The sequence below is a fragment of the Fundulus heteroclitus genome, unplaced genomic scaffold, assembly GCF_011125445.2.
Source record: "Fundulus heteroclitus isolate FHET01 unplaced genomic scaffold, MU-UCD_Fhet_4.1 scaffold_81, whole genome shotgun sequence".
Lineage (NCBI taxonomy): Eukaryota > Metazoa > Chordata > Actinopteri > Cyprinodontiformes > Fundulidae > Fundulus > Fundulus heteroclitus.
Window position 1 is genome coordinate 742,548 of NW_023397263.1, and position 24,851 is coordinate 767,398.

Consider the following 24,851-nt stretch of genomic DNA (forward strand, 5'->3'; position numbering starts at 1 on the left):
AAGTCAACAAATGCTTATTCATCTTTTCATAGCGAAGGACAGTGTCAGAGCAAACCTCCCGTAGGTCGTAGCTGAAGCAACAAGCATGCTAACTTTAGATAGCCAATGCTGAGCTAAACCTGTTTACTCACCACAGGTTACTAACCTTTTTTGCGTTCAGCCAAAGTTTATGATGAATGGCGGAGCAGCTGCTCCTGCACCTCGAGTCCGACTCGAGTCTGAAGTCACTCTGTGCGCGACTTAACGTTACTTTCTATGCATTCTTGTTCAGTTCCATAACTATGTAAATTAACACAAGCTAGGAAGGGTTTGTCTTTCTCCTGTGTCATTCTTGTGAATTGATAACGTTACACACTGCTTCTATAGGCATCACATGTAATGGTACACTCACCATATGTCATTCTCTGCCATCCGACGATGAACTGTTGTTTTGCTGACTCCAAAAAGCCTTGCAGTGGCACCAACAGGCAATCCCACATGTAAAAGTCCTTCCAGGGCATCCACAGGTAGTATATAAGCAGGGCGACCAGCTATGCCAGGTGTGTGATTAGCGTTGGCGACCGAGTAAAAAAGATGGGCCGCTTCCTCCAGATTCTGAAAAACTACATTGTCGACATACGTGTCCATGTGTGGGGCTAACTGAAACACACATTCTGTCAGAGCGTCCAAACAAAAAATAATAAAGTCAATACTTATAACGTTAGCATTGTTTTCAAAAACAGTTGCTAAATGTCTGCTCACTGACAACTTCGTCGTAGGTAGTGATAGAGATTGGGTTTACCGGCCTGCTGTTACATGTCTATTGAAAACCCATCTTTCCCCAGTTCCGGATTTGGCCGCAAGTGAGAAGACATTAATCAAGAGGTAGAACAGTTTAAATGCATATTTAATTCATGGAAATTAAATATGGAGACAGAGTATACATTTACCAATCAAGATGATTTTTCCAAGATTTTAATTCTCAACAGTAGCCATCTTTGTTGTGACTGAGGCCGGTGCCATGTAGATTCGACGGATGCAGTAAAATGCTAACCAACCAATGGGCAGAACTTAAGACCCACCCCTCCTCATTTGCATAATGAAGCAGAAATGCATACAGAAATGTAAAAATGACAGGCAGAAATGTAAATAGGACAGGCAGAAATAAATAGCATGGAGGAAATACATAGGGCAAAAAAATACAAAGAAAGAATAAAACAGACAAAAATATTATAACATGCACATAAATAAAATAATAAAAAATAAGTAATTAATAAATAAAGTAGCTAATTAAAAGAGATATATACATTTATGTCTGACTGTATAATTTAATTTCTACCTACATTTATTTGTGTATTGTATTTTTGGTGCCAATTAATCATATGCATATTTATTTATTAAGCATTTATTTATTTCTGTGTTTATTTTTAATTATGGAAGACTTGGTCCTCCATACATACATAGATAGATAATCCGTCAAAAAACACACTCCATACCAGTAAGTGGCGGTAATGCTGCTAAAAGTTTGTTGCCAACCGCCATTAAACCCCAGAAGAAGAAGAAGAAACACAAGAAGAAGAAGAAAATACGAGTTTGATACGTCTGATGAAGTTAACTCGACTCTTCTAATGTTGGTGAATATTTGCAGCCATATTTCGACTTGAATTTCTTTCCCTGATGGTTTTTATGAGATTTCTGTTTCTGCCGGCTTAGCTAACAACTCCTCAGCTGCCATGTGCTGGCAACAGACAGTGCTAACGCAACCTTTTCGGTCTGGGTTAGCTTTCCTTCTCGGCCACAGGTTCTGATGTTTAAGCTACGGCTGGACCTTTTCTCTTACGTTGATCAAACTCGTGTCAGATACGGGTGGTCCCTAACAGAACAACGTGGCGGGGAGATGCTAAGGCCCAGGAGGGAAAGGTCGGAGAGTGAAACCTCGCTACACTCAGATGATCTTTTCGGATATCGACTTTTCGTGAGAGCTGTCGGTGGAGTTGGAATCGGCGGTTGGCATAAGCTGGTTCGTGACTGGGTCAGAATGGCTATTCGGGAAGTAGAGGAAGACATAAGTTGACCGATCAGGGAGGAGAGCTCTGTGCTTCAGGTGCCTGCGGACGATGATTTGTGCCTTCCTCCGGTTTGTGCTCATGTCTGGCTCGGCCATGATCTCTGTAGCTGTCAGGTTGTTTTTGATGTCGTGAACAAACAAGTCAGCTGCTCCGGGTTTACAGTGAAGCGTTCCATCAACAGTTGCCTTCTTCATGTTCAGATTGTGCTTTGGGAAAAACTGCTGTATCCGCCTCCAGTTCTGCTGCTTGCTAGAGAACGACACTCCTTTGTGATACGAATGCATTGAAAAGTCTTGGGGGTAATAATGAGAAAATGGCAGAAAAGGGAAAGAAGGGACTCCATAAAACTGTGTAGATTCTTTGGGTAAAAACGACAGTTCCGGTCCTTGGAGCCACTTGATAACTTCTCCGTGCAGCGCTGGGTTAGACATTGTTTCTCAGATGGAGATGAAACTAAATTCTTAAATTCTCCGGTTAATTTCTAAAATTTCCATTGAGTCAGGAAGAGGGCTGTGGAAATACAGCAGGTTAAAACAGTTAACAACATAAGTTATGCAGAAGCAGTGAAGAAAGTACAAGGACAAAAAGGATAGGTGGATGCTGACAATGTTATCCAGGTGTCGAGAATAGAACCAGGTCAAACAGAGAAAACAAATCCAGAACTGTCAGTGGATAAGATTATTTTGTTTGTGGCATATGTGATCAACTGTTCTGATAAAGTTAAACACAAAACTGAGAAAATTAAAATAATAGTTAAGGGAGCTGAGAAGTTTTTGGGCATAAAAGATATATCATGGGAGCATATCAAAACAAGACTTGAAGCAGATGGAAAAGCAGGAGGCCCAGGGGATAAGGCAAACTGATTATTGTACAATGGAATGCAAGAAGCTTAATAGCAAATGGTCAAGAGTTTAAAGGATTTATTAAAGATTTAAAAAATAAACCAGGTATTATATGTATTCAAGAAACATCAGAGTTAGAGTTTGTTATTAAAGGATATGATGGCGTCTGTAGCGATAGGGGGGAGGGTTGTGGAGGAGGATATATAATTATAAAACAAGGAATGCAATATAGAGTTTTAGGGATAGAAAAAGAGTTGGAATATTTAATAATTGAAGTGTGGATTAAAGAAGGAAATATCAAAGTTAACTTTTATAATCCATGTAAAAAATTGTCATTAGAGTTGCTGGAGCAATAGGGCTTGGTCGTCATGACGTATTACTTTGTGTGGCCGCCATATTGAAAGCCTCCGCGGCTCCGCCCCCGCTACTCAGACTACTGCCTATGACTACCGCATACTGTACTCCCTCTCTCAGCCGTGTTTTAATTTGATTAATTTTACCGTAACTTCATTTCAACCATGGTAAACCGTTGCTGTGTTGTGGGCTGTAACAGCGCAACACATGATCGCCATGGGAAAAACATAGAAAATGGGTTAACTTTCCACCGCTTTCCTGCCTGGAGGCGGAACCACGGGAGAGACAGCAAGCGCAACGGAGTTGTCGGCTCGCTTGGATCGCGGCTTTAAGACTACCGATCATAACTTTCCACAGTATCCCGATGTCAATGAGAGTGTGTTCCCTCCATTTTCATTCTGGTAAGTTAAAGCGGCACGGTTTTATTTAATAGCCTACAGTTTCTTTCCTTCAGCCGCACACCACATACATGCACATAAATACTAAAACGGCAGCGGGAAAAGGCTCAAATACGTGAGAAACCCGGAGGGTTTAGGGAGGGCTGGCAGTTAACGTTACTAACTACACCTTTGAAACACATAGCAGCTAGTTAAAAGTACATTACATGCGTGAGTGGTTGTTAGTACTAACGGTTAGCAGGTGCCAGAGCCCGTCTGAGCACAGCTTACCTTTGTGTGAATAACTGTGTTCCCACTGTTTGCTGGCTTTATAATCTGCCGCTCCTGAACCCATCCATTCGTGAACTGCACATGAGACTCCAAGGATTTGTAGCTTTGGAACTGTTCTGAAGTCTAGGCGATCACACCACAAACTAGGTAGCCGAAGACCTCCGATATGCAAAACAGTGGCAACAAGTGGTCGTCGGCGCTCCATAATAATGCTGATTTTGTCAACATACCGGTCCCTGGCTTCTCTATTTAGTGTGTCCCGGTAAATTTCAGATCCTTTTCGGGATTTTAACATATTTTTTCTATCTATTCTTTCTCAACTCTACTTCTACGTCTCTTCGTTCAACAACGTTATGTCAGAGGTATTTTAACGTTGCGTTGCTGTCAATATGGCCGCCACGTCCCATAATGCAACGCGGATCCCGAGCCCTATTGGTGATACAGTTAGTAGGGAAGGTGATTTGTATGAGATGAGGAGAATGCAGAGATGCTGGCTAAAACTATTGTAAAAATTCACAGCTCAAATAATATTGGTAAAGAGGGAGGGGAAAAAAACAGTAAGGGAGAATGAGGAGTTACAAGAAGAAGAAAATTATAATGACTTATTAAACAACCCTTTTACAATGACAGAACTAAAACGCGCTCTCCAGAAATCCAAGATGTCAGCACCAGGAAACGACCATATTTGTTATGTAATGATAAATCAACTCAGTGAAAATTCAAAGGATGTATTACTAGAATTATATAATAAAGTATGGGAGGATGGGAAACTGCCACAGAGCTGGAAGGAGGCTGCGGTGGTGCCAATATGCAAACCAGGAAAAGATTGTACAAATCCAGGAAATTATTGCTTTAACATCTAACGTATGCAAGATAATGGAGAAAATGATAAATGAAAGGTTAACATTCTATATGGAAAAGAAAGGATATATAGCCAAATACCAAAGTGGTTTTAGGAAAGGAAGAAATACAATGGTTCCAGCTGTAAGTTTAGAACATGAAATTAGAACAAGTTAACAAAGAAAGTGTTGTGGCCGTCTTCTTTTATATAGAGAAGGCGTATGATATGATGTGGAGAGAAGGATTGTTTATTAGACTGTGTCAAAGGGTGAATATATAGATGGATTAAGGATTTTTTACAAGGGAGATTAACACAAGTTAGAATAGGGAAGAATTACTCTAGAAAATATATAAAGAACGGAACACCTCAAGGGAGCATAGTAAGTCCTTTATTATTCTCCATATTAGTTAATGATGTTTTTCAAGGAAATAGGGAATGGGATGGAATTTTCACTTTTTGCGGACGATGAGGAAATTTGGAAGAGGGGAAGAAATCTGAAATTTATTGTTAAAAAGCCACAGGATGCTATTACAGAAATAGAGAAGTGGTCATATAAATGGGGTTTTAAATTCTCAGTAGATAAGAAAAAGACAATGTTCTTTACAAAGAAAAGAATTGGTGTAGAGGTAAAACTAAAGTTGTATAATCAAGAATTCGAAAGAGTAAAGCACTTTAAGTTTTTGGGGTTATGGTTTGATGAGGGAATAACATGGAGTGTACATATCCAAAAAAATACAAGACAAATGTAGGAAGGTGTTAAATGTTATGAGATGTTTGGTGGGAAGTGATTGGGGGGCTGATAGAAAAGCATTGAAGGCCATTTACTGTGGATTAATTAGGTCAGTACTGGATTATGGTTGTATGGTGTATGGATCTGCATCGAGTTCATCTTTAAAAAAGTTAGATAACATCCAGTTTCAGGCTTTGAGATTATGTACAGGGGCATTTAAAACAACTCCAACAGCAGCACTCCAGGTGGAAATGGGAGAAATGCCACTGGAGTTTAGAAGAACTCAGTTATCTCTAAACTATTGGGCTAATTTACAGGGTCATAGTGAAGATCATCCAGCACAAAGCACTTTATAATCTTGTTGGGAAATTGAGAAGAGGGAGAGAATAAGCTTTGGGTGGACAGTTAAACAAAAAAAGCAACAGAGTTAGAATTAACTGATTTAATGTTCAGTCCAACAGTTCCACTGCCAGCAGTTCCACCTTGGGTATTACGTGAAGCGAAAGTAGACTTTACATTATTAGAAAAGAAAAACAAGGTCAGGGGGTTTATTTTGAATTCAAATACAATCCAAGAATATATTAATAGTTACTACAGTTTCATTCAGATCTACACAGATGCATCAAAAAGTTTAGTTAACAGGATAGGAGTATCCCTTATTGTTCCAGACTTTCATATTACAATAGGAAAGAGGACCAGTGATAATATATCAGTATACACAGGAGAAATGCTAGCAATTCTGTTTGCAGTGCAATAGGTAGAGGAAATAAGACCCCTGAGAGTGATTATTTGTTCAGATTCATCTTCATCAGTTTATAGAGAAATCACTCAGACAGTAGGCCAGATATTTTGATAGAAATCCAGCAAACATTATACAGAATTCAAATGATGGGTATTACAGTCATATTTTTGTGGGTACCAGCACATAGTGGAGTAAAAGGAAATGAAATGGCAGATAAGGCTGAAAAGGAGGCTACAACAAGAGAAGACATTGATGTGTCAGTTAAAATTAGTAAGATGGAAATAAAGAGCATTATTAAACAGAAGATGAAGGAAAGGTGGCAAAAGCAATGGGAGGAAGAGAGGAAAGGACGGTGGCTGTACATGATTCAGAGGAGAGTGGGAGAAATGAGTTGTGCAGGGAGGAGCAGAAGGGAAGAAACAATCATATCAAGACTTAGATTTGGGCACACAGGATTAAATGGAACATTATTCAAAATAGGTAAACATGACACTGGCAGATGTGAATACTGTAAGCAACAAGAGACAGTAGAACATGTTATGGTACACTGTATAAAAGAGAAAGGAGGGAAATGATTTAAAATCTAAAAATGGAAAGAATACAATTTGATTTAATAGAAGTACTTAGAAAAAACTCAAGAGATAAGTGTTACGTAATAGTTTTTCATTATCTTAGATTAATTAATGTAATTGAGAGGTTTTGAATCTTATTTTGTTTTAGTTTTTTTTATTTGGTTGTGACTTGTTTTGTTTAGTATAAATAGTTAGTAGTCATTCTGATCCACACTCCATACCAGTTGGTGGCGGTGATGCACCATTTCGTTGCGTGCCAACCGGCAAAAAAAAAATCCATAAAGAAGAAGAAGAAAGAACAACCTGGCACCAGCACATTTTCAGCTTCACTCCTATCTGTATTTATTCAGATTAGAAAATCTCGCTTTCCAAGAACGAGCCTGGCGCTCGCATGCTTTTTGTGACATCACACCAGGCGACCGATCCACCGTGTTGTTGTTTTTTTGTGCAATTGTTCATGCTGTTTTTTTTTTATCTTGTTTTTACTCCTTTGCGTGTTTTACGTCTAGCCAGTTTACTTGGATTCTGCAGGACTGCAGCTAAATGTGTGGCAACACTGCATGGATTTTAGGAAAATCTAGCCAGAATAAAATGAAGAGAAGCGGTTTGTAAAGAGACCAGGATAGACAGCAATTGCCAAATTTCACTTTCAAAGATCTTCAGAAATCATTTTGAGCCAAAGATCGTCTAATAGCCATATGGTCTGTGTAAAGACGACTTTGAAACTGTTCCAGGCCGGAGGATGCTCACTGTAAAAACAGAACTAAAGATGAGTAAAAATTCCTTAATTTGAGCAAGTTAATAAGATTATCTGCCAAGATAATTGGATCTACTACACTTGAAACAAAATGATGGAGATGAGTTGTTCCTGTTTTAGGTGCAGAAATCTTATTCCATTAGCAGGTAATCTTATTAACCTGCTCAAACCAAGGACCAATACAGACTCAAATTAAGGATAAATCTACTAATTTCAAGAAATTTTTACTCACCTTTAGTTCCTTTTTTGCAGTGATTGGTGCATAGCTGTCACCCTAAAATGGTAGTCTTTTCCTGATATGAAAGCACTAATGGAAAACAAAAACGAATTTAATGTCCCACAAAATATAAGGAGATAATGGTCTTAATATAAAATTAATAATTAAAGGACTTTAACTTTGAGAGAAGACCTTGTTGTTAGATGATGGTGGAGAGTGATCAGATGCATATAAAGTCATAACAGTTTGATGTTTATCTGCCGTTTTAGTCACTCGTTTAAAGCCATGACGAGGTGGGCGAGGGCCAATAATGTACACAAACACAAACCAGCAGAGGCAACTCCCTGGAATCAGCTTCGAGCGGCTGGGAGAAGAGGAGCGGGAAGAGATGGCGCTCCCTCTACTGGGCCGTCGCAGCGAGATCAGAGGGACCCTTTGAGAAGGACCTGCAGTTCTTCTGGGATAAAGCCCAACCGCAAAAAGAAAGAGTACATCAGCGAGGATGTAAATGGATTCCTAGAGTATCTGAACCAGAGTGGACAGGCCCGGCCTGCTGGGAAGGAAGGAGAGCAGGGGACAGAACGGGACCTGAGGGACATGGTGGAGGTGGCCATGAAAAAAGACCAGAGACGGGAGGACAGGAGGGTGAAGAGGCAGAGGGACAAGAAGAATAATATGGTGAGTTATACCGAAGTTGAAGGTTTGAACCAAATAGTGCCTCTGTACAGTGGCTTGTAAAAGTATTTGCTCCCTGTAAACCTTTTCACTTTTTGTCACGTTACAAACGTTGGGATTTTAAAGACCAGCACAAAATGCACAGTTATAAAGTAGAAGGAAACACTGATCTAATAAGCATGATATGCATTTGTATCAACCGCCTCTGAGGCAATACGTTGTAGGGTTGTCAAAATAATCAGTGACTCAATATAACTGTCACAAAAAATTCATTCAATTGGTTTGTGTCAAAGTGGATACAAACTGACTCTTGCACCTTTGTCCAAATTGTCTAACTTCTTCCGGAAGCCTGGCTTCCTAACCACTCGGCCATCACTTCTATAAGATGCACACAAAAAACATTGTTCGGAACTTTCTCTATTGCATTGAACAGGGCGTGAAGATGCGCGTGCCTTTATTCCTTCATTGTCCCACAACAATAAAGGAATTTCCCTTTTTATTGTCGTGGGACAATTTACTATTAGACCTCAAAAGCCCACTGAGCATTCAACTTGGGGGAATTTCACTTTCCAAACCTCACCTGTGAGGTTACTTCATCAGGATTGTGAGCTAGCGTTTAGTCAGTCAGACAGTCTGCACTGCAAAAAGGGAACTAGTCAGTAAGATTTTCTGGAAATGATTGTATTTGTCCTTGATTTAAGCAGGTAAATAAGAGTATTTGCCACTGAAATAAGAATTATGTACTTAAAATATGAACAACTCATCTACATCATATTTCATGTGCAGTAGATCTAATTATCTTATTTTAGGAGTAAAAATACACATTCAATTTAATTCCATTCCATTAAAGCTTTTACCGAGTTTATGGGGAATATTTGCAAGTGCATTAGGAAAATCTTGGCTCGACGTTTTCACCATTTAAAGTTAATTCTAAACTTTTTCACCACAGTTCTGTAATTAGACTGTTTCAGTACTAATGATCACATGGAGCCTTTTCATTTTCCTTGTACACAGAAAACACATTTCCCTAAGACTGACTTTTCAGCCATGGCTGAGGAAAAAAGTATACTTACAAAGCTCAATCAATCAATAAAATGTTAAACAGAAGAACAGTTCTCCTTCCTTTTTGCATTCTAGCCTATCATGTAGGTTAATACTACAGTCATTACAGCCTCCCAACCAATCACAAACATAGACCCAGGAACGCTCCGCCTTCAAGGTCCGCCCCCTTCAAAGATTTCAGAAATCATGTGTTATTTTTTCTTTTTTTTTAAAATTGCAGTTTTGGTAAAAAGTTGGTTGAATAGAGGATTTTGTTTCAATCCAGTGTATGTGTGTTCTGTTTCTAAAAATAGGTCGCTAAGCAACGGCATAAAATGGCCACGGCTGCGCTTAAAATATGTTTTTAATTTCTTTAATTATTGATTTCTATCAATATGATTTCTATTCTATCGATATGCTTGCTTCTCTAGATTGCCCAGCCCTATGAGAGTGGTAAAGACCCAAACCGTTACACACATAGTAGCAAAACAAGCTGATCTAATCTAAAATTGGTTATAAAGCAGCATAGGAAGAGCTTTATCAGAAGTGGTAAGAAGTTTTATTCAAATTAGGGGAATTCAGAGGAGCCCTCGCTGGCCAATTTCATCCGTGCTGACATGGCACAGAACTTTTACAGGAGCACAACTTTGTTAAATGCTATGTTGTTACTGTTTATTATGTCACTGAAAACAGTAAACTCATATTTTTGGCAGTCTTTCAGAGGTGCGTTTAATGGCCGTATTTATGGGTACAAACAAGAATTATGACTTGTTCCCATCACTTTTAGCGTAAATCAAGTTTAAAACAACCCACTGTATGTAAAGCAATAGGCTTTTATTTAGTTAAGCAAAGTGTTTTTAAACCTTTTATTTGAAAACTATCCCTATGGGCTTTAGATTCAGATTGTATTTCTGTTCTTCACATCTTTCTGTGTGCAACGGGTGAACATGCTACATTTTTCTGTCTCTAGCTCTTCTTTTATTTCTGTTTAGCTGCCATGAACACACCAACGATTCTTAATGATTGTTTACAATACTGCGCACAGCCTTTTTGGATGTGTGACATCATCTTTTTCTTCTCTTGTTTACTGCAACTCTACTGGTTATGTTGAGTAACTGCCCTCCTGTGTTTTTAGAGAATACTGCACCTGCATCCATGTCAAGTATAAAAACGTCTACAGCCTTTCCACGGGCTCGTGCCCAGTCTGCACAGTCCTAGGCGACAACCCAACGTGCAAGTCTAACTCAGGCTTTAACAAAAATAAAACATATTAACAATCGAAAGCAAACAGTATATAACATTTAAATATAACAATTAAAAAAACAATCTTAACACTTTAATGTTCGTGCACTTTATGTAGCAGCCTGAGACCGTTGTAGTGCAAATGACCTTCCTGAGAACATCTTCTGTTTGATTTGTAGATTACCATATTTGTTTAGATCTAATTTTTTATAACTCGCTACGGAATATAAGTCGCATCAGTCAAAAAATGCGTCATTAAGAGGAAAAAAACATATATGTTGCACCGCACTATAAATCACATTTATCTAGACATTTATTTCACAAAATCCAAGACTAAAAACTGACATTTAATCTGATAAGGCAACTTATTCAACTACACAACTGCATTCATAACATGGAGCATACCTGGGAGGTTGAATGGGGTAAATTAGCTTAACAAGGTGTGTGTGTGTATATATATATATATATATATATATATATATATATATATATATATATATATATATATATATATATATCTATATATATATATCTATATCTATATATATATCTATCTATATATATATCTATATATATATATATATATATACACAAAGTAATTTTATGACAATTTTTGTAAGTAACTTTGTCCTCCCTCTCTGCTCGTCAGGTGTGCTTTAACTGCAGGAAGCCTGGTCACGGTCTGGCTGACTGTCCCGAAGCCGACAGAGATGAGGAGATGGGCCGAGGTATCTGCTTCCGCTGTGGCTCCACAGAACACGAGATCCATAAATGCAGAGCCAAAGTGGACCCGGCTCTGGGTGAGGCCCTCAGCTGGACTAAGGACGACTTTACATTTGCATGTATAGCTGTTGTAATTGTGCTATCTCCCTCAGGTGAATACCCATACGCCAAGTGCTTCATCTGTGGTCAGACTGGACACCTATCGCGCTCCTGCCCTGACAACCCCAAAGGACTCTATGCACAGGGTACACACACACACACACACACACACACACACACACACACACACACACACACACACACACACACACACACACACACACATTATTGCTTTGAATTACTCTGCATTCCTTGCTGCAACACCTCCCACCCCTTCAATGTCTGTCAATAGAAGGTCCAGATCAACTCACAGCACTATTTTGTTCATGAAAAGATAATTTACTGCTCTGCATTATAATATTTGTATCTGTACATAGAACGGACGTCTTTCAACTGTCCAAAAGTTACAGCAACAAGTTTAACAGGAACACATACTTGCACATGTAAAACTAAGTAAAAAATGAAACACTTGTCATTTATTAGTTGTTGTTTTTTTTTATCTTTTCATGTTTTTGTGTCTGCAAATTGCATCATGCACAATGGGATTGTTACTTTTGGGCACTTGTTAAGATAAATTCTCATTGCCATTACAAGACAAAATAATCAAATGGAGCAATCTTCCAGCTGTAGCAGCAATCAATCATACAATAGAAGAGATTCTGCATTTCTAGCTCAATGACCACAGTTTAGGGGTTGGTGATGTGCCTGTCTGCTGATTATGCAGGTATAAGTAGAGATTTTCACACCTATACACTACATTTTTTACTATTTAGCTAATCGTTACTTCCATGCTGTTTTTTCTGATAAACTGAACTGATGACCTGTGTTTGCAGGAGGCTGTTGTCGGGTGTGTGGTTCGGTGGAACATTTCCAGAAGGACTGTCCAGAGCACCAGGCAGCAAGTGAGTGTGTTTTGCTGTTTAACGAGCTCATGAACTACATTTAATGTATGAGGCAGCAACTGATCCTGAAAAAGTTTTCAGTCTCTGAAATCATGAGAAAGATTTCTATTTTTTCCTTTTTCAAATGTTCCTGTAGTACACAGAAGAACAATTAAACACTGCAGAAGTTTTAAAGGCGTTCATTAATAAATACATTGTGTGTTTAAAAAAGAGCGAGTATTTATTGTGTGGATCCCTCTGGTATGCTGGATATCAGCTTCTGCTCCAAACTCTGACCCATTCTTGTTATCCTAGTGCTTGGAGTTTATCACGGCTCATTGGCTCATTTCTTCTCACGCTTCTGAAGAACTGGGGCCTTGTGTGAAAGAGTGCGCAGCTCTCCTACTAAAGGTTGACGGTAGGGAGAGAGTTGGGGCACTCCAAAAAATTCTGATGTACAAAACCGTGTGTAGACGGGTCACCGCATGCGTTGCCTTGATAAATGGACACAACTGCACATGTACCTAGGGCCGCCCTGTCCCCGCCCCTAAGTACATATGCAAATCAGTAAACATACCCACCACACAACCATGGCACCAAAGCTGTCAGCCAGAGACATTTTTAGTGAACGACAGGAAACCATCAGCTTCTTGAGTGACGTCAGTACGGCAATAAAGCAACAGCTGTAAATAAAAAGTTTTGCTGCTCATACCTGTTTTGTTCTGCAGTGTTTATCAGCGCCGCCTGGCTGCTGCATTGAGCTTGATTAGAGCTTAATGCAGATCATTATAACGTAACCTATGCCAAATCATTGTATTGACGTGAATATGCCTCCAATACTTGGATGAGGAAGACTGTCACCACACACTTTGTGAAGCACTTGAAATTTGTAAGAAGAGGATGTTAAATAAAAATATGAGTCAGCGATCGTGCATGGAGCCTGCTTTTATTTCCTTCCAGACACAACTATAATAATGAGAACAATTTGTAAGTATTATGATAGTATAGTAGAATCCTGGTTTGAGCAGGGTTGTAGCAATATGAGTGCAGTCTGAGCTCTGATTGTGTTTGGAAATCGGCTGCTTGCTGCAAATTAGAGCCTCGGTTTAGATTAATTTTGTGTTTGAACAACACTAACGTTCTCCCTGGGGGCTGGCTTGGGACGGCTCAGGGATGTAAACTACCCAACCTGTCAGTCAGCTCCCTTTGAGAAGCTCTGGTTGCAAAGACCGCAGCAGAGTTAGAATTTGAAACACCACTGGGCCCAGTTCAAAGCAGGTCAGCGGGATCTCTATAAACAAGCTCCCTTTGATGTACTCCAGCAGCGTCAACGCTGCCATTGTTCCTCAATTACAAGCTCTATTTATGGACATATGTGATTGTCTCCACTTTAGGAATCAAAACACCCGAATTAAGCTGATCCAACCCAGTGTCCTTCTTCAGTGAGAATGAAAAATCTCTTTAGCTGATTCACAAGCATTTAATGCACCTCGGAGCACAGACCGATGCACATTTACATCTATGTGTGTCAGAAACAGAGGATTATTCAGTTCACATCTGCCTGAAGTTGTTTCTATAATTTCGAGGTGTGTTACGTTATTGTATAAGGCTAAATGTGACTCCATTTCTTTGTACAGATTTATACTATAGAAACTCAAACAAATGAAAAAACATCCAGTTTAATGCTCTTTGGGTTAAATAAAACTGAATAGAGTTATATTTCAGACAAAGTGCTTCATCATGCTGAAAGATCCACAGATCGCCAATCTATACTTGAAGTGTTGATGAAAGAGATCTTTTTTTGAAGTATTGGTGACAAATGTTTTTTCATTCAAAAATCGACGTCATACTATTTAAAACTTTCCTTAAAATTGTTCAGATTCTAATGAGAGTTAAGTCTCCCAAGAAGGGAGACTTCGACGAAGAATTACCTTGAAGTTATAGCAATACTTCTATTCAATTATTTTTTTATCAGGAAAAAGCATAATATTCTGGGAAATGAGGTCTAATCAGAGCAATATGTCAACAAATGCCTGATTTATTGGCCATTAAGAAATACTTTTGTACAGTAGTGTTCTGCTGCTTTAAAAAATAGCAAATTCATCATGTTGGAATCATGAAAGTCTTCTAGGGTTTGAATGTGTAAAGAATGACACTGTGTCTAATCCTTCATATTTGTCTGTTTGATTCTTCCAGCTAACTCAATGACTCTGGGTTGGTTGTCCAACAACATGAGCGCAGACCTGGAGGACGTTCACATTCCAGTGAAAAAAGCCAAACCCAAGCAGCCCAAAGTGATAACCTTCTGATGGGACCTGGGAGCTCCTTGGAAAGCTGGACTGCATCAGCTGGAGGACTCGAAGAAAAAGACTCATGAGCCTTTAGAGGCACTGTAGTTTCTCTGTTTTGTATTTGAGACAGAGAAGCTTGTTTAAAATGTTTGCTATGGTGTTAGCTGACATATTGTGCTGGAGATTGATTATCATAAATAAAGCAGTGTCTGAATGCTAGCTGGAGATGTTTCCCCCAATAATCAAGCACAGGTTCAAAGTCTTGCACTGCGGGGCGTGCTTCTGGCCTGAGGTCCTTTGTCTCTCTGTCTCTCTCTGTCTCTCTCTGTCTCTCTCTCTCTCTCTCTCTCTCTCTGTCTCTCTCTCTCTCTCTCTCTCTCTCTCTCTCTCTCTCTCTCTCTCTCTCTCTCTCTCTCTCTCTCTCTCTCTCTCTCTCTCTCTCTCTCTCTCTCTCTCTCTGAGAGAAAATTATCTGACTGGAGGTGTGTACAGATGGTGTTAATGTACATTTGCAAAGCCACTTACCGTATGCATCAGACTATAAGGCACACTTAAAATCCTTAAATGTTTTTCAAAAATTGATGATGCGGCTTAGAATCCAGTGCGCTATATATATATATTACACTACACTGTAGCGGAGCATTACAGTACACTGTGTCGCTACCTGATCGGACCCCTGACCTGTCTACAAGACTGCCTGACTGTAATGTCTAAACTTGAAGTGCATTCATGTAAGGCAGCCACGCCCGGAGTATACCCTAGCAAGTTAATTCAATATAAAAAAAGTTTAGTTTATTTTTTCTTTATGTTAGAAACAGGGCAGTGTCGTCCAACTACTCTGTCCTCCCGGCAGAGACTGATAGCTCTCCCTCAGGAGAGACCGATGTTAAAGAGGAATTACACCAGACGCGTTGCAAAGCAGCATACGCACGTCCTACACTTAGCTTAGTTTTTCATTTTAATCAGTCAATAAATGTACACTAGAAGCATAATACGCACGTTCAATGCGTGTTTTTACGCTACATGACGCCTAAATTACAGGTAAAAGCCAGTAAATTAGAATATTTTGAAAAACTTGATTTATTTCAGTAATTGCGTTCAAAAGGTGTAACTTGTACATTATATTTATTCATTGCACACAGACTGATGCATTCAAATGTTTATTTCATTTAATTTTGATGATTTGAAGCAGCAACAAATGAAAATCCAAAATTCCGTGTGTCACAAAATTAGAATATTGTGTAAGGGTTAAATTTTGAAGACACCTGGTGCCACAAACTAATCAGCTGATTAACTCAAAACACCTGCAAAGGGCTTTAAATGGTCTCCCAGTCCAGTTCTGAAGCCTACACAAACATGGGGAAGACTTCAGATTTGACAGCTGTCCAAAAGGCGACCATCGACACATTGCACAAGGAGGGAAAGACACAAAAGGTTATTGCTGAAGAGGCTGGCTGTTCTCAGAGCTCTGTGTCCAAACACATTAATAGAGAGGCAAAGGGAAGGAAAAACTGTGGTCAGAAAAAGTGTACAAGCGATAGGGATCACCGCGCCCTAGTCAAGATTGTAAAAAAAAAAACATTCAAAAATGTAGGGGAGATTCACAGCTGCTGGAGTCAGAGTTTCAAGATCCACCACCAAGAGACGCTTGAAAGACATGGGTTTCAACTGCCGCATACCTCGTGTCAAGCCACTGTTGACCAAGAAACAGCGCGAAAAGCGTCTCACCTGGGCTGAGGAAAAAAAGAGCTGGACTGCTGCTGAGTGGTCCAAAGTCATGTTTTCTGACGAAAGCAAATTTTGCATTTCCTTTGGAAATCGAGGTCCCAGAGTCTGGAGGAAGACAGGAGAGGCACAGGATCCACGTTGCCTGAAGTCTAGTGTAAAGTTTCCACCATCAGTGATGGTTTGGGGTGCCATGTCATCTGTTGGTGTCGGTCCACTCTGTTCCCTGAGATCCAGGGTCAACGCAGCCGTCTACCAGCAAGTTTTAGAGCACTTCATGCTTCCTGCTGCTGACCTGCTCTGTGGAGATGGAGATTTCAGGTTCCAACAGGACTTGGCGTCTGCACACAGCGCAAAATCTACCCGTGCCTGGTTTACGGACCATGGTATTTCTGTTCTAAATTGGCCAGCCAACTCCCCTGACCTTAGCCCCATAGAAAATCTGTGGGGTATTGTGAAAAGGAAGATGCAGAATGCCAGACCAAAAAACGCAGAAGAGTTGAAGGCCACAATCAGAGCAACCTGGGCTCTCGTAACACCTGAGCAGTGCCAGAAACTCATCGACTCCATGCCACGCCGCATTAATGCAGTAATTGAGGCAAAAGGAGCTCCAACCAAGTATTGAGTATTGTACATGCTCATATTTTTCATTTTCATACTTTTCAGTTGGCCAACATTTCTAAAAAATCCCTTTTTTGTATTAGCCTTAAGTAATATTCTAATTTTGTGACACACGGAATTTTGGATTTTCATTTGTTGCCACTTCAAATCATCAAAATTAAATGAAATAAACATTTGAATGCATCAGTCTGTGTGCAATGAATAAATATAATGTACAAGTTACAGCTTTTGAATGCAATTACTGAAATAAATCAAGTTTTTTAAAATATTCTAATTTACTGGCTTTTACCTGTAGACTGAAGTTCTAAATTCAGTTCTAAATTGAGTCTTTTTGTAAGTTAAGACATGTGGATGTATAATGTCAAGGTTATCCAAAACTTTTAACACCTGGGTGAATCAAAAGCTCTGGATTACACCAAAGGTCCAAAGACCATTTGAAAATTCAACCCTAAGATCTGAAGACAAAGCCGGAGGCTATCAAGAACACCAGGACCACCCTGAAAGAAAACCAGCCTGAGGTGCTAATACGCTCTATGCACCTCGCAGTTCCGCGTTCGCGTGTACTAGGCTACCAACTTCCGGTTCGACTTCCGGTTTATACACAGACAGATATGGCTCTCTTTTATAGTCAGTTGTCTTCAGGACTTACCTCGTCTGACGGTAAATGATGTAGATCGACTCATAAAAAAGTCATGTGCTGCTCCCAACAGCAGGCGGGAAAAGGGATTTAAAATATACATAGGCAGCTATATCGACAACTATGAGGGTAAGTAGTAACGTACTTACTATATTAAACACCTCAGGTGGTGTTCGGGTCATTTCGACCCGGTAAAAATGTATAATTAAACAATGTTAACGCATTGAACTGAAACTTAGTGACTTTGTTCACAAAGGGTATAACTACTTCTCAAATGTTTTTGAGGAAAACTGAAATTAAATGAAAATTTGATCATTTTTGTTGATGAAAGCGGGGCACAACACGCACTTATTCTACACATGCCAGCATGACAAAACCTTTTTTAGCCTACTGTCTATAGACGAAACCTAGTGTATTTAGTAGTTGCCATATCAGCTCTATAGAGAAAAAATGCGATGAAATTCAGAAATCGTAAGATATCACTAAACATTTAAACATAGCAAAATGTTAATTTTTCATCTCTTTTTAGTGTTTATTGAAATTTAGACAAATCTTATACATTAAAAAAATGCCATTATTTTATATGCAAAAGTTAATAATTGTATGTATGTTTAAAATGTATGTTCATCTTTCTCCCTAACAGTGTCAATGAAAGACAAGGTGACAGGAGAGGTCAGCGTGCGGGCAGTCTGTCATAGATCCATGAGGAAAAATGAAAAGCCACATGAATTGAGAGTAGGGTGACTAGGGTCAATGTTAGGGTAATGGTTAGGCTTGCTGATAAGTTGCCCATATCAGCTAATAAGTAGCATTATCTAAATGTGGTTTAGTCTCTGTCTACTGTTTATGGGCATGAATGAGTAGGCCTACATTTTAACATATGTGCCTCTCATCTAGAATACACTATGCTTTTATTAGTTATATTTTCCTCTTACTAACAGTTTAGCTCTTGAGAGATATTTGTCATCTAAGCTTCTATTTCTCCTTAGATGGTATTAAAACACTAGAAACCTGTGATTTCGGCGAGTACCCACTGCTCCTGTGTGGCGGGGTGGGCCTTATGCAACCATTTGGTTGCACTACTGTATCAAACAGCCCACCTTTCTCAATTAAACATCCCTGCTGTACCCCCAGTGCACAGTTGCACAGACACTGAGCAGATCTGGCATAAACCAAGGACCTTGGTAAGTCATCTCTCTGTCATGTGAATTGTACTTATGCACGTGTGTTGCCATGTCAAAACATGTGATGCCATGTCAAAATGTGCCTTTGCTGTCAGGGTGTTAGGCCAGGTCCGGTGGGTGACATGGAGGTCCGCAAACCCAAAAATTCAACCGCGGTTTGTGTGAGGTGAGATTATATTACCTTTAGTTTATGTGTTAAATATGTACGCTGCATTTTAAACAAAAGTTTTTTCACTTTACCTTTATCAGAAGTTCTCTCTACAAAGCACTGGACGGGGAAATGCCAGATCTAGCCACATTAAGAGTGGCAGAGGTATACAAGCACTTTCCTCCTTTGCTTGCACCTCTAGTGACCACCATGGGCATATCAGCAGAAGACCCATTAGTTCATTCAGCTTATGGGGCTGTCCAGGCAGGGAGTGTGCTGTCATTCCAGCTAAAACCACCAGAAATGCGGGAAATCATCAACCTCCCAGGCGCCCCTCCCCAACCTTCTATTCCCATCCAAAGCTATAGGCTTGAGCCAACCACATGCGCTTATGTGTTCTCAGAGGAGGAACATGTATATATGAAATCGCTACAGGTGTCATTCGACATGGCCCACAGGGTTGAAGCTGCAACACAGGAGCAGAGCTCATGCCAGGAATGGCATCGACTGAGAAAGATGCGAGTCACATCTACACGCTTTCACGAGGCATGCCATGTTCGATGTCATACATCTGCTGAAAATCTGGCACAGAGAATTTTGAGGGGGACTGTCATGACAAAGAACATGAGGAGAGGAATCGATATGGAGCTAGCTGCCGTGACAGAGTACTGCAGTTTAAAAAATGTGAATTATTCACCCTGCGGGTTCATTATACACCCTGATGCTCCATGGCTGGGTTGTTCTCCCGATGGAGTCGTTTTCGATCCTTCTGATAACCCACCGTATGGCCTGCTTGAAATAAAATGCTTCAACATCCAGAGTTCTGTTGACTGTCCCTACCTGAAAATGTCGGATGGTTCTTTGCAGCTTAAGGAGGCAGCACAAGTATTACTGGCAAGTGCAAGGTCAGATCCTCCTAACAGGTTTAGAGTGGTGTGATTTTGTTGTATGTGTGCAGGAGGACATGCTTGTTGAGCGTATATACAAAAATAGCGATGTAATGCGCACCATTAGAGACCGAGCAGATCTGTTTTTTTTTTACCACTACCTACAGAAGTGTTTGCATGTTTAGGTCATTTTTAGATAACCAGTGAAGTATTTCCCAATTTCTACAATTGTACAAATGTTGGTTTATTTAATGACTGTGTGTTACAGTGTGGCCACATACCACTGGTGGTCCAATCAATTATAATATACAGCATTATTGTTATTGTATTCTAATTTGTTATTTACACTTTAAAGAATATTTACATATATACACAAAATAATCATACACACACACACACACACACATATATATATATATATATATATATATATATATATATATATATATATATATATATACACATTAGAATATATACACCTATCACCTATCATGGACATGTATATGTACATATATATATATAGATATATATTGAGATTTGTACAGGCTAGTAAATAAATGTTATGCATTATGAAATTATAATAAAAAATGCATAAGGAAACACTGTCTTAGTTTTGTCTGTTGATCAGAGTTATGAACAGAGTGTGAAATCCATAGTTTTTACAAAAGTATACAATATTTACATTTACCTTAGCTCATTAACAAGGATGAGGGTTTTTAGACTCAGTGGCTCCATGCCTTAACAAGTGGTCCACATTGGTAGTTCACAAGTAAACATGCCACTGTAAACAGTTGGTTTATGCTACCAGAAATGGACAAGGGGATGACTGTATCAAACAACTTATGCTCCTTCACTCGGCGGATAAGACGTTCAACGTGTACCCTGAGCCTGGCCACAGACTGAGTGTGGGTCACTTCATGAGGTAGGTTGTTTTCCTTTGGTCAGGAAAACAGGCCGGTGAATTTTGCATGGCACTAGGTTGTCAATTAAGAAGCCCTTATCCACCATGATGGCCATGTCAGGGGTAGGAAGGTTAATGATCCCTGACTGTTTGAACAACTCCCTGTCACTTATATACCCTGCATATAGTCCAGACACAAATGTTATTGCTCCATGAAGTGCCATTCCTATTAAAGCCTTGAATGTGCAGTGAGACTTATAGTTTGAAAAAAACTCACTTTGTAATAACAAAGAGGAAGGTGTTTGGCAGCGGATCTCAGTACAATCTAGGATAACCTGCGTGTCTCGGAAAAGATGAAATTCCTCTGGCAAATGGGCTCGTACTCTCTCTTTCGGCATCCAAATGCACACTGACCCCAGGACAAAGTACAGGAAGTTGGCCCAGGTTGTTATGATGCGGCTCACCGTGGCCTGATGTACATTGAAGCGATGACCAAGGTCCTTTTGCTTGAGGCCCAAAGCAAGATGCATCATGAACAGGAAGAACTCGTCTATAGCAGGAAGTGCCCGAGTGTTTCCAGCCTCCTTGGTGACTTTGGAGTTGGTGACACGAATCATTCTGTGCGTTGTCGGTTCAATTAGTTCCCAGAAGGCCATCAGGTGGTTGTAGGTTGCAAATCTGTCAAGAAATAAACATGCATTGGTTCTCACATGACATAAAAGGCTTACTCTTAGCTTTATAGATAGTATAGTAATTTCCAGTTTATGAAATAACAATGCTGAACTACAAGTAACTGATACAACAATCTTGTAATACTTCATGAGTCATAAAAATTATGGCCTACTTTTACGTGCATCTAGCTTATACAACAACAGTAATATTTAATAACAACGTGGAATAGTGTTTTCAAGCCAAAGGCAATGCTATTACAAATGCTTATCACAGGCAATATAAGTTTAACTTACCTTGTATAAAAGCGTATGTCCTCATCTGACCCAGCAAATCTCTGGAGACCGAAGCGAAGTGTGATCTTGGTCTGGTTCAACTCCTTCCGTAGATCTTCTAGCTCCCTCGTCAACTCCTCATTTTTATGCAATACGATGTCCACAGCTGCAGCTTCTGGAACTGAACAATAATCGTGTCTACTTCTCTCCACGTCAAAGTCCATATCTTGCTCTACGTCCGAGTCAGGATCAGGGAGCAGTGGTCTCTCTCGCCGTTCCCAAACACTTGACCTCGGCGGCTGCACTTGGAAAGATCCACTCAAACAGTGTAGGGAAAGCCCCTTTTTTCAGACGTCTCAGTCTAGTCCCTTCCATAAAGTCATCGGGTTTGAAATGAACGCTACGCACCTTTGTGTTTTTGTTGACTTGGAAGTCATCCCTCCTGATCTTGACAATCCATTTTTTTCTTAGATCCTCTTCCACGGGAAATTAATGAAAACTCACCGTCGAGTTGTATCTTGCTGACACAACGCACGACGGCACACAACAATGTTCCGATCTAGGTCGCATTAGTTTTTGATATCGGAACACCTTTTTCTCCATAGTTAAGCTGCAAAGATAAGAATAACTAGAATGTTGGTTGTTGTTAATTTTCGCGCGTCAGATCTTATATGGAACCGGAAACTGTTTGCCTAGTAGTAAGTGTAGTCGGAAACACGTCACAATCCCCGCTGCATAGAGCCTATTTACACCAAAACAAGATAAGATAAGATAGGCTTTATTGATCTCACAATGGAGAAATTCACTTGCCACATTGGTTAATACAAGAAGGTGCAGAGTAGGAAAGGTGCATTCAGTTATATACAGTGAATCTTCATATGTATATACAATGGATCAGAAGAATACAAAAAGAAATAGGAATGGGCATATGGTGTGTTATTTAAATTCATAGTGATCTATATATATATATATATAAACATATATACATACTTTTATATATATATATATATATATATATATATATATATATATATATATATACACATACATATATACATATTTTTATATATATATATATATATATATATATATATATATATATATATATATATATATATATACATATACGCCTACATACATACCTACACGTATATATGTGCATATACATACGTGCATACATTTGTACATATATACATACATACATACATGTGTATTGACATATGTTCAGGTGGTGATAGCAGTGATAAACGATGATGCTAATACACTATATATGTATATATATATATATATATATATATATATATATATATATATATATATATATATATATATATATATATATGTGTGTGTGTGTGTGTGTGTGTGTATGCACACACACACATAACCCCTCCCACCCCCCACCCCCCCCAGTCAGTGGGGGAGCCCCCAAATAAAATTATGCTTAGGGCCCCCCAAGAGGCTTGGGCTGGCACTGGTACCAGCCACAGAGGAAAACACAACTTCTGCGATCTCTACAGGGGAGCAGTCTTCAAATGTAATCTAAATCAAAAACAAACTGTCAAACTAGTACAAAACAAACTGTCAAACAAATACAATTGAAAGCTTGCAGTTGTCTACAGAGTAAGAACTGTCTTTGCACCACAATGTGCTTTTGGTGATCAGCGTTTTTAATTAATTTCAAGCTTTTTTATGCATCACAGAGCATCTAAAACTACTAGCTTAAGCAGGCTTATAAGAGCGAATGCGAAGTCATCACATCAGTGACTTTAGTAGGCACCATGCATATTTTTAATAAGAAATAGTACTATGAAGAAACTTTGTTTACAAAAATTAATGTTTCCCTGACTTCATAACTTAAATAAGATGCACATTTCTGAACATATTTGCCAACCAAACACACGCAACGTAAACAACAACAGAGATCGCTGCCACAGGAAACTGCACTGTTTCAATCTTTAAATGAAGAAGTAAAAAGAAGCAAAAGAGCAGTATGAACAGGCATGGAATTAACCTTGGCACTAACAGCATCAAATATGTTTTAACTTACACTATAACAAAAATCTGAAGTCATTACAGACTAGCTTCTGGGACTCTCTTGTTGCAACGCTAATGCTAAAGTTAGCTAACTTATACGTGCGCAAATATTCCAACACTCGACAGCTAGAAATACTTACAACTTACGCTGCACACAAGCTACATAAGACCACCCAAAATATAGTCCTCTTTGCATTGGACAGATCATCATTTTATGTGATTTCACCCTATTCTGAGCTCACTCTCCCTGACGAGTCTTTGTTGGACACTGTGGTTAAAACATTAAAACAGAATCCTAACCTGAAACAATGGCTTTGAAATTATGTTAAAACAATTATATTATAAGTGAAAACGAAACAGTATATGTATGTACAGTATAAAAAAAAACTACCTAGGCCGTTAACATTAGCTCAGCAGTGACCGACTGGTACTTTACTTATCTTCAAAGTTGTCAATGTAATTCAACATATAAAACTTGAAGCCTTTCTCTTTTCTACTCCGTGGAGCAGATGATAAGGTTCGTATAAAGCGGAGGACATCGTTAGTTGTTACCTTTGGAAGGTCCTGAAGGCAGCATGTGTAGAACGCCATTGCTTGCTGTGGGTGAACAGCCGAACCGGAAGTATATTCTCTTACCCATTTCAGTTAGCGGAAGTTGCGTAACAACATCGTGCACATAGCCTATTTGTGGCAGCAGATAAATCATAAATCGGATTCTGTTCTTAGCAAAGTTCCATATTAGCAAAAGCAAAATAATGAAAAGGAAATCACTTTTTTGTCTCTATAAAAATTACCTCAAACTTTATTTTGAAACAATCTGACTCTGGTAATAAAAAGGCTATAAAGACTGTAAGAGCCATAAATGAAAGATAATTTGATGTCCGTTTGTCTGGGTTTAAAACTTTTGTTATGTTATTTGTTTGTGGAGGTATGGGTAAACAGGATGTGGGCGGAGATTGCTAATTGGGCATATTACTCACCTGTTAGTGTCACGGTAAGAGTGGGTGAGCGGGCTGCTGTATTTTTTGTTGACCGCTATGCAGATCG

General features: G+C 39.2%; 1 protein-coding gene and 1 long non-coding RNA gene across 4 annotated transcripts; both read left to right on the forward strand.

The window, feature by feature from the left end:
* The first annotated feature begins 1,504 nt into the window (after positions 1-1,504).
* On the forward strand, positions 1,505-14,942 carry LOC118562153 (zinc finger CCHC domain-containing protein 9-like). 3 transcript variants are annotated; one of them, XM_036134422.1, is made up of 6 exons: positions 1,505-1,613; positions 8,041-8,449; positions 11,379-11,529; positions 11,605-11,697; positions 12,385-12,453; positions 14,629-14,942. In XM_036134422.1, exons 2-6 carry the CDS (start codon positions 8,057-8,059, stop codon positions 14,739-14,741), a joined length of 819 nt encoding a protein of 272 aa, XP_035990315.1. In that variant the 5' UTR covers positions 1,505-1,613; positions 8,041-8,056; the 3' UTR covers positions 14,742-14,942. The 3 variants fall into 3 exon arrangements, with proteins under 3 accessions (XP_035990315.1, XP_035990316.1, XP_035990314.1); XM_036134423.1 differs by having other exon boundaries at positions 1,505-1,609; XM_036134421.1 differs by lacking the exon at positions 1,505-1,613 and adding an exon at positions 2,082-2,116.
* Positions 14,943-18,807: 3,865 nt separating this feature from the next.
* On the forward strand, positions 18,808-20,320 carry LOC118562158. Its single transcript, XR_004930468.1, has 3 exons — positions 18,808-18,890; positions 18,986-19,056; positions 19,140-20,320. It is a non-coding gene; the product is annotated as an uncharacterized LOC118562158 (long non-coding RNA).
* The last annotated feature ends 4,531 nt before the right edge of the window (positions 20,321-24,851 follow it).